Source organism: Acanthaster planci, linkage group LG01 (assembly GCF_054643075.1).
Source record: "Acanthaster planci isolate LZ-2023a linkage group LG01, COTS_SCS, whole genome shotgun sequence".
Taxonomy (NCBI): Eukaryota; Metazoa; Echinodermata; class Asteroidea; order Valvatida; family Acanthasteridae; genus Acanthaster; species Acanthaster planci.
Window position 1 is genome coordinate 9548903 of NC_141777.1, and position 19540 is coordinate 9568442.

The window sequence follows — 19540 nt, forward strand, 5'->3', positions numbered from 1 at the left end:
ACAAGAGTTTCCATTTCATTTATCCCTGAAGCTTGAGCTTGGCAATCTACTGCAGTTGGCAATTCAAATAAACAGAGCATGCACATGTTTTCAAGCAGGCTCGTGCGGCATGATTATCAATGCGCTCTGTGCCTAGACTGTATACATGTACAGTACATGTATATACCCAATGCAATCAACCTCCTACACTCTGGGAAGGCATGACAATTACACTTTGAAGGGACAAATGTACACAGTACTGTTGTACCACCAGGATGGAGGCGTGTTTATGATCTTATTGTTTATAACCAGTTGGGGGTATGCTGAGGAGGCTGACCGTTCGTTCACCTCCGGGCAAGGCGGCCGGGTTCACTCCTACCACTGAACAGTCTAAGAGCGTGAGTAACAAATCAAACACATCAAATCCATTCAAAGTTGAGGCACTTCTTACATATGAATTTGTGACAACTGACTCATTCCAAAATATATTCTTACATGCAATTTGGGACATTATATCCCATACAGTACAGAATGCACGCAATACCCGGTACCTGTAACTACAGCACATATAGTGTACAGGGTGTGTTATGTGTTAAGACCCCTGCCTATTTCCATTATTAATGATTTTACCAAACAGAAAGGTGACTGTGTACACATTACACATGTGCAAGCACTTGTATGGTGCATGTACCACAGGTGCATGTAAACATTCACCACAGCTTACATGTACATGTACTAGTAAATGTCCTAAAATGTGCCAGTAAAACATTGAAGAAAATAAACCTAAGCACTTTATATGTCAACAATGTGGTCCCTGTAATTACCGGTACCTGTCGTTTATGGTTTAACTTGAATTCTAAACCTGCACGTTTGTGGTTGAACAGTGGAATGGACATGTAGGGGGGGGTAGAATGTACATGTACCAGTATGTACATGTACATGTAGTTTTCCATTATTGTTCTGAAGTCAACGTCCATACATGTACCATAGCAGAATGAGTCCACTTTGTGCATACATGCACCCATTCGGTGGCAGGGATAATTTGTTTCGCTGTCACACGCTGTTTTTCCACCAGTTGATCAAATTTACATAAAAATGATTTTTGACATGCCAAAAGAGACACAGGAATGCAATTTTGATTATAGCCTCGGCAGTGGGCAGCCTTTCAAAACCGTTAGAAAAATTTAATCACGTTATCAAATCAGACTCTCAGCAGATGGGGAAACTTCACAGTTAAATGGTCATCTTGCATGCATTCACGTACATGTGTACAATACATATGCAATTGAAAACAAGGGGTCAAAAAAGCATTAGGCAAGATGGGCGTTTACTGCACAGAATCTGTCGACCCAGTGCACGCGTTAAGAAAGGGTCGACAGATGTTGCGTGTTGTGATTGGCCAAAGCGTTGCAAACTCTTGGAGGAACACTCTTGTGAATGGCCCGTATGGGCAAATAAATTACAATACGCCACTAACTGTAGCACAATGCAGTGTGCAAAAAAGAGATTTCAGGATGTCGACAAATTAGCCCAGCTTTGTGTATCCGCTCCGAGCAGGAACAAAAGAGGCCGTGTTTTGAAATAATACTGACAGTCCTTTGGTACTTATGCACCACACAAGTGTGCAAGTTTATGCACATTTGACGCGGAGCATGCTGAGTATGTGTAATGATTTTAGTCTAGAATGTGTGGTCTTCGCATGCACGCCGAAAGCATGCTAGAACCCGGTTGGAAAACTTAGTTCCAGCTGTCTTTCTTTCACCAGCGAGGGTGCACTTCAGCTCTGGGCGGATAGAAATATATATAAATCGAAAATTTACATATCTACTCTTTCCCCAAGAAATTAAACAAGCAGTGCTTTGAGTTTCCAAACAAGTTGAACATACTGATGGATCATCATAAAGAAGACACAGAAGCTGACATCTGCACCATGTTTCTAGGCAGAGAAAGTAGATAATGCAGGCTGACCACTGACCACCCACGTGACCTCCAGCCCAAGTGAACACGCTTCTTGGGTGCACTATGTACATGTACCCAATATATTACCATTTACCCAATAGAATACCATTAGTTTGCACTCACAAGGGGTGAAACATCCTCGACAACTTAACCTGTAAGAATTTCCTCACACACGTTGGCATTGTGTATCTGCAGCAAAACTGGCATTTAGAAGGCCTATCTCTACAAGTCTCTCTCCATCACTTTAGGGGGGTGGGGGAAGGGGCACTTGGGCACAATCCTAACATTACTGTACCTGTACATGTGCTGTAGATCCATGGACATTCTTATCATGTAAGCTGTATTGCAGCAGACTGCAATGACAAGACTACGCCAGTGCCAACAAAATCAATAAAAACAATCTTTGAACATTATTAACAAGAGTGCTCTTGAAATTACATGTACCAGATCCTAACCATTTCTTGCAGGCCATGTGTGAATCTGCATATATATGTGGCTGTTCAATCAATATTATTTTCTCTCACCTCTAGAGTTTAGAGTCTGGCCTTCAGTGTCAACTCTTCAAGGACAAAATGCAGGGTGTGAACGTTAGCACAAATACTTGAACACTGCCTACATGTGTTAATGAACACATGTACATGTAAACACTTGTACAGGTACCGGCACATGTCCATGCACCAGGTTGGGGTCATACACATGTACTCATGTGCATGTGCTTGTAACAAACTACCATGAATTTCCAAAGGCAGGAATGCCGTAAATTTTGGAATACAAGCCGCGCCTTATACATTGATTCTCATGCTGAAAAATGGCTCTGCAGCTTATACGCTTGGCGGCTTATACGGCAATTTTTCAAGGATACTAAATTAGTCACACGTCATAAGTTCCAGCCAGAACACACATACCACGTGCAAGTGGCGAAGTTCTGTTTTCGTTGATTGTTGTTTACATCTGAAAACTTGAACCTTGAAGAATAAATAAAAATTTGAGTTGTCCGGAGTTATTAACAGAATGCCCCAAGTAGTGGAGTCACGACACGATACATGAAATGTGTACGTAATCTAAACTTTACTTGCTCTGCTATGGCAATATTTCTTAGTGATTATTTTCCTGCTTTGGTGTATTTTTTTGCAGGCAAATAATCATTTTACTGACTTTTTTTATTGTTGTAAACTGAAAATTTCTTTTTACTGTTTAATAAAAATCAACGGCTTCAATGGTGTACCTTCGTGTGGCAGATCTTTCATCTTTTCGCCGTTCTTGTTCAGTGTGACATGCCACAGAATTTCTGGATTTTTTCACTTGGGTTTTCTGATGACAACACTTTCTGTCATCACATGGTTATCAGAAAGTCTCAGTGATTGGACTGTCCATGAATAGGTCTGCGGTAGCAGTCAGGTTAGCCTGAAAACTGGCTTTGCGCGGAAGGGGCTGTGCATGCAGTGCGTGTGTGCCATACCACGTGCAGCATGCATGCAACTCAAGCAGTCCCAGTGTGACGACTTGAACCAAGGTTTTGCAGTGGATTTTTCATTTTTGAAGCAATTTGGTGGTGTTTTTTGGGTCTGCGTCACAAAAACCTCAAGATAACTGGATGCGGTGTTGCGGCAAGGGACAGAGGTATCTTTAGACTTAACTGACTTCAAGTAACCAAGATTTTATTGTACGTCCCCGACAGCATAACTTTTGCTAGCCGCTGGAAAAAATGCAAAAGCTGATGCGCGGCCAACCCAAGACCATCGACCACCATCCAGCTCGCAAAAAGTACTAAATTTGAGGACTTAAAATTCACTTGTTAGGGTGATACTCATTCACATTTTGCTTACTTTCATTAGGATTGCACGTGTAGTGGATCCATAGACGTACTGTACATGCTGTAATGGCGCTTCAGCACACAGTGCAATGACCTTTGTGGTTGGATCGTCAGCATTGCAGTGCGGCTTACACGCCGACTTTAAATCTTAATTTGCTGTTTTTTGCGTGCTGTGGCTTATTCACTGGGCGGCTTATATTCCGAAAATTACGGTACATGTATGCATAAATGTACATGTCCTGTACATGTACCGGTAGGTGAAACTTACTGGCATTTTATAATATTCTTCAAATAAACAAGAAAAAGGAAAACAACATTTGCTCATTGAAAGCAATTCTGAGAAAGGGTTGCTACCAATTGGTTTGTTACCATCTGTACGAGTTCTTACACAACCATGATTCACCATAGAAAAGGAAATTTAGGTCAGCGAAATATGATTAAGTCCAAGGCTGTTTGCGCACAAATCAAAGTTTATGAAAATATGAGCAAAAAACCAAAAAGGCACGAAAATGCCCTTTAAAATAGCATAACAAAAATTCACAATAAGGTTAATCAACACACACCCAGGGGCATTTTCAAGGGTTGTTTTGGGAAGAAGTGCACAGAATAGACCCTTCAAGTGCAAGCCATGCACAGTTCCTTTATGCAGCTTTTCATGGTGCTTCAATTGTTCTTCTTGAGCAAGTGTAAATCAGTCCAACTGGCACCAGTAACACAAGGTAGTCTCTTGGACGTGCATGGAACTTTTTCAGATTAAATATGAACCTACATGCATACAGGTACATGGGTCATTCCATGAAGTTTGGGCACAGTTTGTGACGGCGTCCTCCCTTGTTACATCAGTAACTTTTATTACCCGTTACTATCACACTACCACAGATTAAGTCATATTAGCACACCACAAGAACCTACCAAGATTTAGAACAATGTCAATTTAGAATCCACATGCAGGGAAAAAAAGATGTTTATTTTAACTGATGTAACAAACATGCCGTCACAAACTGTGCCCGAACTTCGTGGAATGACCCACATGTACAAGTACAATGTACATGTACTGGTACAAACACATGCACAGGACTTTTTCTAAGGCCCGTCAACATAAAACTGGAGAAAAGTGACAAGTATCAATGAATGAGGAGGACAAGTTGATAACATGAAAAGAGGATGCTTGACATGCCATAAGTTCCATGTTACCTGTATGTGCAATGTTTTGACAGACTGGCATGTGTTATTCTTCCAAGACAAATGCCATGAATTCGCATGCTTTACTAGTAGTATATCATGCTGTCACTTCAAGTGAACATGTGTCAATTGGCACAGTTATATCTCTAATGTGCAAATTATCTATTCTTACAACTGTTTCCAAACTAATCCAATACAAACGACAACACAATTAAAAAAATAAATAAATAAACATAAATCGCATAAAATAAATAAGTAAAACACAACTACAAACACCAAAAACTTTTCCTTGATAAAAAAAAAAAAAAAAAAACCTCTAAGACTACGATATTTCCAACAAATAGTTTTGAAAAACAATGTGTTTTGATTTGATATTGAAGATAATTTCAACAGAATTTGAAGAACAAAATCCTGGGCATCAATATATTTTTTTAAGTGATTGGAATTGAGCAAATTATTAAGTTGACAAATTTAAACACCCACATACATTGTACAGTCTCCTTGTACATGTACCTACCTTAGCAATATAAATCCACTATTTACAACTGACGATAATCTACAGTGCATGCATACTATTGTGTACATGTTCGTACATCTACATCCATAATGCACATAATGTGCATGTAAATTGTACATACAGGCCAGATACGTACATGTGCATGTACAAAGAACGCATATCACTTCAGGGTGCTTCCTTAAACAACGTATGGCTATCTTCACCGCCACTCACTCCGAGGACGGAAATTAGAAATGTGAAACCAGCCAGCATGCGCGTGACAAACGTGCTGTGTAGGGCTTGCCTGGTGCCCTGCGCCAGAGCCCTTGAGGTCAGTTATGGAAGGGGAAAAAAAGCTTTAAATCTCAGGAACCAGGAGCCATCAATCAAGGTACAGTAGGTACAGTTTAGTCATGATTCATTAATATTCTGGTTACTGCATGCGCATCAAGATAGGAAGGCAAATTGATTGGGAGGAGGGCAAAAATACATGTATTCTAAACAATACAAATTGCCAATGGAACTGGTACACATAAGTCCAAGGAGATTATCCTCTATACATGTTCATGCATAACAGCAAAAATCTCATTGGCCTTTCAGTCAACTATTAACACCATACAAATGCAATCTTCATTCAAAGGATTTGTGCATAATGTATGCACAGTACAGGTATGCATATGTTGGCCTAATGAGCTGGGATTTGTGTGAAAATGTCTCATCTGTGAAAGAGATACATGTACAGTGTATGATTGAGTTTTATCGTTGTGAAGCAATCTGGACACAAGTTATTAGATTGACTGCTGGCACTAATTTCAAGTTTGATGAGTAAAACTTGAAAGCAGTGTTTTGGCTTGGAATGAATACTCAATATCCGCAATGGGGTATATGAAATACCTGGACGCATGACATGCATTGTAAGGGCCGGGCGGGGAAGAGAGTAGGAGGAGTGGAAACAATCTGTGACCTTTCACTTCCTGTTCAGTTCTCCTGGAGCAAACTCATTTCAAAGAGAACTCCTGGGCTAATCCTTACAATAGGCGTTGGCAATATGCCCTTCTTCTCATAGTCTCCCTTGGGGACAACCTTCACTAGTATGCCATTGTGACAGTGCTCAAATACTGTACAGGGAGAGCTGTACATGTAGCTGCCCGAGCAAAACTCTTCCTACTTCCCTGAAACACTCGCTGACGAAAAATGAGCTGCTCTTCTGGTCATGTTCCATGACTGTACAAGGCCTCTTACAATACATGTACATGTTACAGACCAAGAAATGTCTCCGAAGACCCAGAACATGTGACCTTGTAAAAAATACAGTTTCATTGTCTCATTTCAATGAAAAATATTCAAGCTCTTGCACTGTGCACTCATCCTTGCATTTCATGAAAGAGTCCCTTCAAATTGTTCTTGGTGGACTGTAGTGTCAAGAGCTGTTCACATTTGAACCATTCATTGACCTGACAAACTCAGAAGTCAAGTGGCAAGAGGTCTGCACTAGTACATGTAGATGGCAGGGTATGTGTTCGAGTCCCATTCAAGTTTGCCTGTGAGTCTTCATCTTCTCCAACTAAGTGTGGAAAGCGTAACCAGTAACAATATTGACTTGGGCTCGTTGGTTTTGTTTGAGGTAAATAGGAAACTTACATTGATAGTTTCACATGCCGTGGGAATTGGTGAAGCTTTCCGTCTGAGGCTGTAGGGTCGACTGCTCCTATCCTGCGGGGTACCAGTTGTTTTTGTTCTTGATGTTGTAGGTTGTTGAGCTAGAGAGACGGAAAAAAAGAATTTAAAAACATCATTTTGGGTAGGCAACTACAGAAACCTGGCCTACAAATATATGTAGAACCAAAAATTTTAAGTTCAAAATGCCATCCCTGTAAAGCGTTGAGTTATCTGGTACAGGTGTTTTGCAAATGCTTAGTGCTGGATACAAGATTGCATCCTGCAAAACGAAAAATGAAAACCACACTTGAGTAAAGCAACACCCCTCAACAAACATGAACCAGTACTGAGTTTGTGCACACCGGAGACAGACATGTACTGGTACATATATGTAATAGAGACCAAGTACAAGGACATCATAACACTTCGGTGAGACTTGGTTACTTGCGAGATTATAAAAAAGAAAGGTTTTAAAAGGTTTCTGTAATGAAATGAAAAAACAAACCCAGGCTTTGTGGAATGCTGAAATAGATTCAAGTCTATACACACATGCAACTGGTTCTTGATGAGAATTTTTAGGGAAAGTAGAACTGACAGTTTGAATGTATTTTTCACCAGATTTCCGACATTGAACACAAACAAGGCTACACTTACGAAACAAAAACTTGTGAATGAATTGTTGCTTTAAGTGTTATAAGATACTAAAATGTTTGAAACATCTATTTACAAAGCCCTAGTCACAAGAAGTGAGCGATTTTGTTCCAAAATTTTGTATAGCAAATTACTGTGCAGTTTTCTTTTTGCACGGCAAAAAACTAATTTGTGTAGCAATCAATTAGTAAATGCATAGCAAATACAAAATAGATGGTTAAAAAGTAAAAACTAGGGGTTGGGTGGGAAGGAGATGATCAGTAATGTTCTTACATGGCCTAAGAATAACAAAAATACATGCTGCCAGAGGAAGGCCACTCGTAGAACTTACTCATTGTCTAGAAACTCATGGTTATTAGAATTTGACTTGGTTTTGAGTTGAAAAAGTTTGTGTAAGTAACAATACACCTGCAGCGTTGCTGTGTTTTATCACTAGCCTTGTGCATGCAATCGGCCCCAGAAGGTACATGTATGTAAGCCTGTGTGCCTGTCCGTAGTAGGCTTCCAGAAGTACGTCTCATCTTAGCGTGTCTCTGCATATTTTCAATGGAACGAAGACATAGACCTACGTGTAGCTTGCTCTACACTACAGATGTACGCTGTGCTGGAGTTTTGCAGTCTGTCTACTGTGTATCTTTCAGCAGTGCAGCGTGGCAGCGGGCACCAATCTCATAAATGCTGTATGTGATTTCTCTACATTTTGAAAACGGATCGCAGAATTGCCTAAACGCATCCCAAAATGTGATGCAATACGGAAGGCATCACTCACTGACAAGCACAGCATCCATTTCAACAAAATGCCCGCAAAGGCTCAAAGTTAGCCTATAGGGCATGTGTGTACATGTGCACGTACATTGTATCACACAGGCTTTTCAAGCACACGCTCTGCAGTGTATCAATTCCCAATATGATGACAGTGAACTGAGGCAGAATGCTGTAGTCTTTTCATCAAGCCTTTTGCACCTGGTTCAAAGCACAATATTCCTATAGGCACGGTATGCCTGGCACACATGCATGCATTCACTCCAATTCAAGCTGTTGGGCTGAATGTGGACTTATAATATCATACATGAACATAATTAAAGTTCAAAACCTCAAAGAATCGATGAAACAGGGCGAGTAAATAATGAATTGCTTAAAAATACTGGTAGGGTTGTTAACTCTGTTATGAACAGGAACTGGCATAAAGAAAGATTAACTGTAACAATGGAATGGACAGTATTTTGATGCGCAATCTAGTTACATATATTTGAGAGCACAGCTCAAATAAAGTCTGAAAGACCTGCATTCCTAATCAAGCACGTAATAATTATATGTATCTGTGAAAGTATGTTTACTGTGAGTGTGAGCAGACACTCATGTAGGGTTTAAGTTAGCATTAATCGCGTATAAAGTTTGTAAATTATAATTAGGGTTATACATGTATATAACAGGTTTTGCCCTTACCCAACGTATATTAATAAGCACCGTGTGCTCAGTGCTTATAATTAGGGTGTTTTAACATGTAGCCAGATAAAAATGAACATTTGGTTGGAAACATCATGTATTGAAGCATCAGTGAACATAAAAGTGTGGTTGTTTTACAAGTAGGGCTACACCTGCCACTTAAAGATAATCCAAACTGTTAAGTTTTCAAGTCCTGGAAGTGTGTTTTCTTTTCAGAGTATACATGTAGATACTTTGAAAACTTTCTACCGTAGGCTGACATGCACATGATGAAATGCACATGTACATGTACCTGTAGCCGAGTTACCATTTCTTTAAACACTGTGACTGAGTGAGCAGCTGGTTTACTGCATAACCCTAACTGCCCAAAACCTGCCATACTCCAACAGCAGGTTTTGTGAGGTTTTGGCAGGTTTGGTACCGTACCTGAGGAACCTGCTGTTGAATTTTGTGAGACTTGGGATGAAAGGCCCAGGGAGATGGTGTTGGATTCTGTGTGAGTTAGGACACACATGGGTCACTGTGTGCAGTGTCTGGCTTGCTGTACCATTCGTTGGACTACACTTGATTTTGTCAGGTTTGGTACTGTTCAGTGCAAGTCATCCTACACTGCATAGACCCATCCATACCATATCACTCAAACTCCAACGGGCTCATTCTGTTGGAGTTTATCAGGTTTGGTGCAGTAACCTGCATGTACAAGTACACAGACAAGTACATGAACCTGTTGGATTTTGTGAGGTTCAGTATGCTTTTCTAGTGCAGGAGTCTAGGGGGTTAGGGATAATGTGCACTTTCAGCTGATTCAGGCCACTTCCTTACAATGACTTTATTAGTGTATGTGCTTTCCTGAGACATGCCTGAGGTGACACATGATGTATGTAATCAATGGGCTCATACTGTTATCTACTTCCACATGAGCCAACACCAAAAGTTTCTACATGCGTGGTCCTCGCCTCTTCAAGTCTTTCAATAACTATATCACTGTCAACTGGACGGCTTGGGAGATGTTGCAGGATGGAGGAAACGTACATATGTGCATCAAGCTTGCTCAGCATTTCACAGGGGCTTGGTACTAGTTTATGAAGAATCTGAAGTTGGTTTTTTGAAATGAGAATTACAGTAGAGGATCTGGGAAGAATCTGGGATATGAAAGGGATGGGAGTCCAGGATGTCCCAGAGGGGTTAATGTACAGTACCAGTACACTGACATTTAATTAATGGGCCTATTTTTTTTTACTTGTATCATGTACCGGGTACAAATTCAGGTTCCGAGGCACAGAGGAAATCAGCTGTGGTTCCAACAGACTGTCTGTAATCTGACTCAAGAGGCAGTCTTAGACAGTGACAGACTAGTAGTAGGTCAGTCTCATGACTAAGCAACGCTCTACAATCTAGCCCAACCACACTCCTGGCCGCACTTCGGTGTCCTTTCTTTATGACTACATGCAGGGCCCAAGGGGTAAAAATTTGCCAGGGCTTTGTCAGCCAGGTGATTGGCCACCCCTTGTGAGGGGAATCAAAATACCCAGCCCCTGCCATAAAGTCAACATCAATGGCTGTGCATGTGTGTGTGAGTGTGTGCATGCGTGAGAACCGCACCTGGTGTGCTCAGTGTGCATACAGTACAAGTACAGCTCAGGTACTGCAGGCTTTCATTTTCAAACGAATAACAAATGACTACACTGACATGACTGAATGTGTGTGTGATCACACATGTACATGTACATGTATATGATATGTACATGCCTACACAATGAGTGCACACAAGTACATGTATTTTAGATTTTTACGTCTTGCACATGCACACCATGAATGTACACATACATGTACATGTTCATACAGGTTAATGTGGACTTATACGTGTTGCTGGTAGCAAGTAACAAAACCATATTGCATTAGTGTGTTGACGATCTGGTACAAGACGGTATTTAAAACCCAACAGTGCACAATCAACTTCCATGGGCAAAGACTACTGTTAACATGTACATGTTCGACACAATGCTAGGGCTGAGTCAATTGAAATAATTCACTATTCGAATATTCGACCTTCGATTTGATCGAATATTCGAATATTCGTTAGCACCAACAGGCAGACTGTTGATGAACTAACGATATACAGAATCATTTGCAATAACACACACAATTGTACATTATGATCAATAATAGCTTCTCACATCTAGGAGCATCTCCAGCCACGATTTAGCAAGATTGAAGAGATGAACAAGACTTCTTGCCCTGTTGAAAATTTTTATTCCTTTTAAATTGTTTGATGAATAATTTACTTTTAAAATCATTGTAAGATTTCCGACGCTTCTCCACAGTGCAATTTTTCTCATTTAAAACAAAAGCAAATTTTCCCATCCTTTCATGATGTTTGCATTTGAATATTCAAATTCAAAAAATAATATTCAAATATTTGACAATCGATAGAATATCCAGTTATTTGGCACAGCCCTACATAATGCTGAATGGGAACAAACACATTTTGAACTTCAAGCAAAATGTATTTGAGTGCCTTTCCAAACCACGGTGTAACAAAAACCATTATGGGCTTGGCTTCCTTTTGGGGAGGCACTGCAGGGGATGAAGCACTCAGTTCTGAAGCAGAATATTCAGATCATTTAGAGCAGAATCTTTGACAAAATAAAGGTAGGTGCATGCAGTCAAGACACCTCTGTGCATTGTCTGCCCTGAGAAAGAGATTGGCTTCTGTACCTGATACATGTTCATTGAGAACATACTATTCAAAAGGTGATGCAACAATCTTTGGCAACTTGCCCTTCCTTCTTGAGCATTCATAGTTTTAATTGCTTTGACATTTTGCCACCACATGTGCACAGGTACACTCTGCACTCCTCATGCTTGGTTCACGTACATGTTGTGGGCATGTATTCCTTTGTTCTCCTATGGTTAGGATAACTTGAGGGAAATGCTCATTTTTCGGATGCTTTCCAGACTATTGCTCTTCACGTTGAAACGTTGTAACCCTGACCTTAAAATAACTCGGAAATGGTTTTTCAGAGCTAGGGAAAACAGTGTAGACGTGTGTGAGTCCACACATCTTGTAACCCTACTTTATGTAGACTTCTGTTGTGCGCAAGTCCACACTGTGTACATGTATGCCACGCTTGCAAGTGACACCCACAAATTTGAAATACTGCGCAAGGACAAGATTACACACGGGACCGATACATGGACACGTTCTGTTCTCATCACCGGAATGTTTCATTCTAAATCTGCTTTATTGACTTTTTTCTCTGAAGTGGGGCCAATCGGTCAATTCTTCCATTCAGTGAATGACTTTCACCTCAACAAAGTGACAGACACAAGGCGAGGGGGCCCGCAGACAGCACATTTTCAGCTCCAGCAGGTGGTCTCTGTAGGAGGAAACCTCAACCTCTCCTGTACCCTCATATCACATTCACTCTGCCCACTGACCCATTCCCTGTCCTCAACATCCAAATCCTGCACTCATTACCTATGACACTGACACCCAATCGTTGTCTCACCCCCAGGTGGTCATTCAAAAAAATGTTGGCTGAAACATAAATTCTTCTCAGCGCAATAAAATTATGACAGTGGTAAAAAGTTGCTGAATGTATTTAACATGTGCAGGAGATGTAAAAAAAAATTTCAGAATGCTGCGTGAGGCAATAGCATTCGATGAATAGTGTTCTGTTCCACATCAGCAAGTTTTGCAGGGTTCTCACTGTAGCCTTGAAAGATAAAACTTGTTGGAATGTAGGTTGGCCACTTAAAGGCAATATTTCCATGATGTGATCTTTGTGATTAAAGGAAACGATAATCATGTAACCTGTCATTATGAGCGTAACGACTGATCAGTCATGCATAAATGAGACAAGCGAACACAATTCCTGCGATAAACCTACTGGTACTATTACTTTTGTGAGCAAGAAACATTATAATCTAAACAAATGACTTCCTCTATCACAACCATTCATGACAAAACCGAATTCTGTTCCCACAGTTCGACGACATGCACGGATTCATCACCATTAAGCAGGGAAATGCACTGGGGGCTCAACTCGTTTCAATGGAAATGTTGAAGGGGAATGTTTGCTGCATGCATGTTATTCATCAAGTTGCAAATTTCTCTACAAGTCTGTGGTCTCTTTACCAGTGAAGAGGTACATGTACATGTATGTATTTCTGGTCACAGCGGATTCGTTTTTGTAATTTTGAATTCCAGAGAAATGGACTGTGGTTCCATGCGCCACATGTACACACAAGTCTACCAGCACCTGCACCAACAACCTCAACTCTTAACTGTTTCAATTTCCAGTGTTTGATGTTGCAACGGGGGAAGGGGCCAACCAATTATTAAAACAGCAAAATCGTTTAGATGCGTCATGCATGTACTGGTATACAAGAATAGTATAAACTGAAGCCAAGCACACCACTGTGCAAACCGATTTACCACTTGCTAACCAAGTGTGTACCAATCGGTAATTTCAGTGAAGGGATATTAAGGTAGTATTAAGGCCTCAAGGACTAACTCAGGACTGCTTCATAATGTACCTACATTAGTCCCATCACCATGTTTGCTAGGCCTATCACATGTATGTTACTTATTTCTTTTTTCTACATCTACATGTAAATACCAGTAATAAACAAGTTAATATCAATTCCGCAGCTGAAGCAAACTAAATGGAAGAATTACCTTTCAATATCCCATGTTTGAAAAATAAAGAATGCAGCCAAACCCTTATCAAACACACATGGTATTCACTAGCATGAGCTTAGCTCTGAGTTCTGATTTTCCTATGATAATGAATCACCATAAACAGTAAACAGTCAATGTACATGAAGTGCAGCCACCTGGCCACAGTCGGCTCCCAACAAGATGCATCAAGCAACAAATTATTGTTGAAGGGAGCTGGGAAGAGTGTTGTGTCAGAAATATTTGGAAAGTGCATTGCGAAAGAACTCCATATACCAGTATACAATTCTTTGATGGCACGGTTCGCTGAAGAAAAGGAGAGATCTACTGCAGCTAGAACAAACGGGTTCACATAGTCAACTATATGACATACATGTACATGTACCAGTATGTAGAGAGGTGAAATTTGGCAATACTACAGTGGTTGAATTTCTACATTTTAAGAGTGCACCACTATGCAATAAAAAAAAGAAAAGCCTGATGCTGGAAACAATCCGGACGTACAGGTGTGTGACCATTATGGGTGTCCAATCGTATGCATGTTTACTTCAGACATGTACATGTAGGTACATGTACCTGGCATTATACTACATGTACTACCTTTAGACCGGTAATTTAAAGTGCTACATTTTCATACTCGTACATGTATGACAAATGCCACTGCATCAGGCACTTGCATAGGTGCTCAGCTGATCACACAACAGTCATGGCATGATGCTTTGAAGACAGCTGACTGAATATTGTTGGAAATGTACTAATGCCTGCAGAGTCAGTGACCAGTTTGTTTTTTTAACTCTGACAACACATGTGATTTTATTGAAATACATCGTCGTGGAATTAAAAATGATAAAAACTCTTCAGGCACTCATAAATGTGCATAACACTATTCAAGTACCTGACTCCTTGAGTAAAAGAGTTTGTGTACTCAGGAAATCTCAACAAGGTTCTTTAGATCTTGTAACTGAAATAAACTGCACAGTTCGGGAAATGTTGATACATGTAGGTGCACACTAAAACAAAAGTTCCAAGTACTGCACCGTACCTTCTGTGTAAATTAAACCTGTCATTTGTTTTGGTAACTACGTGTACAGTATGCTTCTGGAGCACATACAAATTTAAACAGACAAAGGAGCGTGGATAAAGCTATGCACAACATGTCACTGAAGAATTAATCAGTCATACACATTTCATTTTTTGGGATGCACTGTACATATGGACATAAGGATTTGGTTTCTGACCTACATGTACTCTTTAACTACGTATGATTTGCAGATAACTTTCACGTCACCTTGTCATCATGCTAAGAACTAATATGTACTGTAGCATATACTCTATTACTGTACAGGAAATCAAGCCAGTGCATGTTAGTGCTGAGAGCACTTGCTGCACAGCACCAAGGCATGCAGTAAGGAACGGTGCATGTGTACACCAAACTGCCGGCCAATAACTAGAACTACTGGTACATGTAATTTGACTGTCCAAACACTTTGCTAAACCACAGCTTAACCCACATGCACCAGTACAATGTGGATTTCCTTTGGTGTGATTCACCAAACTCAAAAGCTTTGAGTCTGTCACCACTGGTCATTTTGATGCAAAGGCCTTGAACGATCACCAGGTAAACCTGCACATGTGATTCATCCAGGCTAGGTACATGTACATTTTTTTGTACATGTACTGTACATCATGGTACACCTTATGTTTGAAGACGGCTAATGTGTGCAGCTCTGAATCTCAACTGACCCCAACTGCATGTACATATGTATTACAGAACTTGACTGCATGTACATGAATATACATGTACATGTACATGTAATTCCTCACTGAAACTTCCACTCATTCATGTACAACAGTACAGTAACTTGTCATGGAAAACAGTTTTAAAAATTATATCAATTAAAAGACCAAAAGGAAATTTCTGCAACCTTCACAGAACTCTGCTAACATGCAGTTATGTCACAGAACTTGGGTTCACAGAGGACCAAAATGTTTTTATAAACAAGTACTTAAGTTAAAGTTGCACTTGTGTTCTTTAATTAAGAGAGATGCAATTTGGTTAAATATATTTCTGAGTGGCTTTTAGAAACAAACTAAATGACAATCTGAATGGCATAAGGGGTTCTTTCCTCACTTTTCACCTCTGGCAGCTCAGGTTTGATCCCCTGCTCAGTCTGTGTGTGGATTGCGTTTTCAGTCCCTACCTGATTCCGTGGGTTTTACCTAGAATATTTTCCTAGGGTTTTTTTCTCCCACCTCTAAAATTGTAACTGCTTCTCACTGTCTCCCCTCTACAGACATGTATGTGGACTGCTTGGCGGCACTGATTGGAGCTTACCCTCATTAATAAAGAAAGATGACAAAATAAACAACAGTCCACACCATCTTAGTCTGAGTCAAAGTTAAATCTGGGTATTTTTAGTCCATGAAAGGTTGTCTCCTTATTTCTGAGGTTTTTTCTAGCACGACTATTACTAGGTACAGTAGCAGACAGGGTTCCTGCGATACCGCTTGTCGGTGATACAAGACGTAACACCATACTTTTGCTATGAAACCATATGCACCATGAGACAGACTTGACGCAGTAGGTGCCAAAGTCAAGTTGTTTATATTTATGAACAGCGTATTGCCCGAGAGCTACAACAGATTTTACTTCTCCCAACTTCCGAACGCTTGTGTTTTCACTGTTTACAAATTGAAATGGTCCATGTTTTGTTTACAGTTACACAATCTGTTGGACACAAGTTGACACTGGAGTGATGAAACAATGTTTGGTTGCTGCTTACAACAGTTCTTCATATTAACCACTTTGTGTTGGACATGGAGAATGCAGGAACTTCCTGTGTTAGATACGTGACATTTAAACACATCCTAGCACGTTATGCATGCAGTAACCAATGATGTATTCACTACACTCATTCCACCACAGCCAGGCATTCTAATAAACATCATGCTGTGACACTGTCTTGAATGGGAGTCTAAAAAAGCATTAATTCTGTGAGAAATGTTGCACTAATCTTGTACAAATGACTCCCAGGGCCAACATTAATGGTGTCCACTTTGTAAGGGACTGTCACTGTGGTCTCTTGTCCTTTAAAAGTTGGTATCTTCTGCTGAAACTAACGGAACAAATGGAATAAAGGGGAGCATGGGACAAATTTGTTGTGGAACAGTACTATACGCAAGTGGTTAAATGCAAAAGGAACGCCACTCGTACGGTAGAACTTTCTGGGCCCAACTGCCAAGTTTCCCAATGTCAGGGTACTAGACCTGCAGTCTGACAAGCTAGTTCTTAGTCTGTCATTTTTAAACACTTATAACGACAACGTATCGGTACAGTTTTATATGACAAATGTCACACAGACATTAAAAGTAAAGGATTCTACAAAGGACCATCACAATTACTGAGTGTCCTAAACACCAGCAATTAAAAGGGAGGTGCTCATTTGAAAGGGGTTTTGCGTGGCCGCTTATGACATCACTGGCCTAATATGAAATGCAAGGGAATGGCTATAGGACAATTGGCAAGCATAGTATTATTTGACGCAAAAATGGATAAAATAATAAAATGGATGTAGTGAGAATATGGCACTGTCATGCAAAAAGTAATGCCGTGCATTGCATGTTCTCAATATTTCAATGAATTCTTACTGCAAGCATGGCCATCATACATTGTAAGTGTACATACATGTGCATGTACTACACATGTACATGTACACACGTACATGTAGCCGTTGGAACTTACAGTGCGCACATCATACACTTTACATTCTGGAATAGCATAGTGGACTAAACTTGTTATTTATGTTGGTTTCCGTTGTTCTTTACTCCTGTTGCATGCATTTAGAGTGCTATCAATACTGGTACCATGTTGTAAATGCTGACCAGCTTGGTTTGGTTCGGAAGTGCCATATTTGATGATTTCAGTTTGGTTCAGTTCAGTGATTTGGCTGCAGCACTACATGTAGCTCATGCATACGTAGTGCGCATCTACATGCACATGTGTATGTACATGTACAGGTACGATAAGTGTACAGGTATAGTTCATGGGCGTATGCTTACGATAGCCATGCATCACAAGATGTTCCTGAGAAGCCTGTGGTAAGAATCCAGGAAAATATTAACTGAAAAGTTGTTTGCAAATGGAAAGAGTGATGGAAAATTGCCCATTTGGCCAATTCACGTTATCATGGGAAAGAAGGTTGACTTGATTCATGTACCAAATTTCTTCGAATACATGTATCAGGGGTGTGATTTAGGGAAAATGAAAAATTCCACGAAACATTTGTCGGAGGGTTTTGCAAGTCGCATCGGCTACAGCTTCCCTACAATTCACTGCATATTTATTGATTATAGGAGGAGATTCAGGTACAACATGTAAGCCACCACAAGAGCTGTTACAATTATAATATTTACAGCAACAAAACCCTTGTCCTCATTCACTTCAATTGCAATTCTACATGTAAGCTATAATTAGTGACAATCAAAGACCTAGAAGTGTTATACACACACACGCAGTTATCAGTGATCCACAAAATTCTATCACAATTTATTAAAACTGAAAACTGTCTCATACAGATGAGTAGTGCATTACTTGTGAAGTACTTGTGACACAACGTGCACTTGAAAAACCCAGGTTTGTCGATTTTCACGAGAAAGTCACGATAACATATGGATTTCCCCTTGGTTAAATCTCTGTCCACCTCGGTTTCCAGCCAGGAAAATTTCCAAGAATTCTGTAATCCTTTGTCTACATTTAGATCCCCTTCCCTACCTACTACTTTGTATGACATTTTTGATGGATGTTGACGACATCAGACCACCTCAAGAATGAAACAAACCGCAATGGGAGACGGACGCAAGTTGTACACACACAGTGAATGCAACGACAACAGGAGTACCGTGCATACACACACAGCGACCGTACAGTACGTACAGATCATGTACATACACACAACGATCATACTGCTGGCCTGGGTCCCCATGTTTTAACAAGTGCATGCTGTACACCTTAACTTGTGCCAGTCTTTCATTTAGTTTCGCACCAAATATTGTAGTCTTTGCATTACATATTGAAAGCAATGACAATACGGAGATCCTAAAGTCTCACAGAAATTCCGGATAGTCTCAGAGAAATTCCAGAAATCCAGAAAAATCTGGACAAATCACCCCCTGAGGTATAAATTTGCGAACGTCATAGATTTGTGACGACATCTGTCTCATGAAAATAACAAAAACATGATTCACTCAAAATCTATTAGATCTTGTATTGTGTAAAGTAGGGAACTCCCATTTGAATGCTTTTCTCTATTTTCACATATCCTACAATCGTTTTGAGTTGAGCATGATCCAAACAAACCCCTTTGGTTGGCGAAAGTGGTTGGAAATTTCACATGTTCAACCACAACTTTCCTTGGAATTTTAACTTTAGTTTAACCCTCCTTTGGTTTTACAGCACAAATGTGCTCAAATGCCCACAGTCACTGGTGAGCATGTAGTTTCTATATGGAACTCAAACATGCATAGGTTCAGCGTGTACACAGTAGATTGCCAGCACAAAATGACCCAGGGTCTTTTGTGCAGTCCTCTTCACTGTGTTTGGTTTACTGCACAATTATGCACATGAAACAGTGAAGCACAGTTGTTGGGCAGCACAAAAGTGCAATCTGATATT

The 19540-nt window shown here is 40.2% G+C and overlaps 1 protein-coding gene across 3 annotated transcripts in view; it reads right to left on the reverse strand.

Moving 5' to 3' along the window:
- Positions 1 to 19540, reverse strand: part of fbxo11 (F-box protein 11) — a 58324-nt gene that overhangs the window by 36806 nt on the left and 1978 nt on the right. For all 3 annotated transcript variants that reach the window (XM_022243728.2, XM_022243727.2, XM_022243726.2), the window contains exon 2: positions 7071 to 7189. In XM_022243728.2, coding sequence (XP_022099420.1) covers positions 7071 to 7189 — 119 coding nt within the window. The remainder of the gene's footprint in view (positions 1 to 7070; positions 7190 to 19540) is intronic.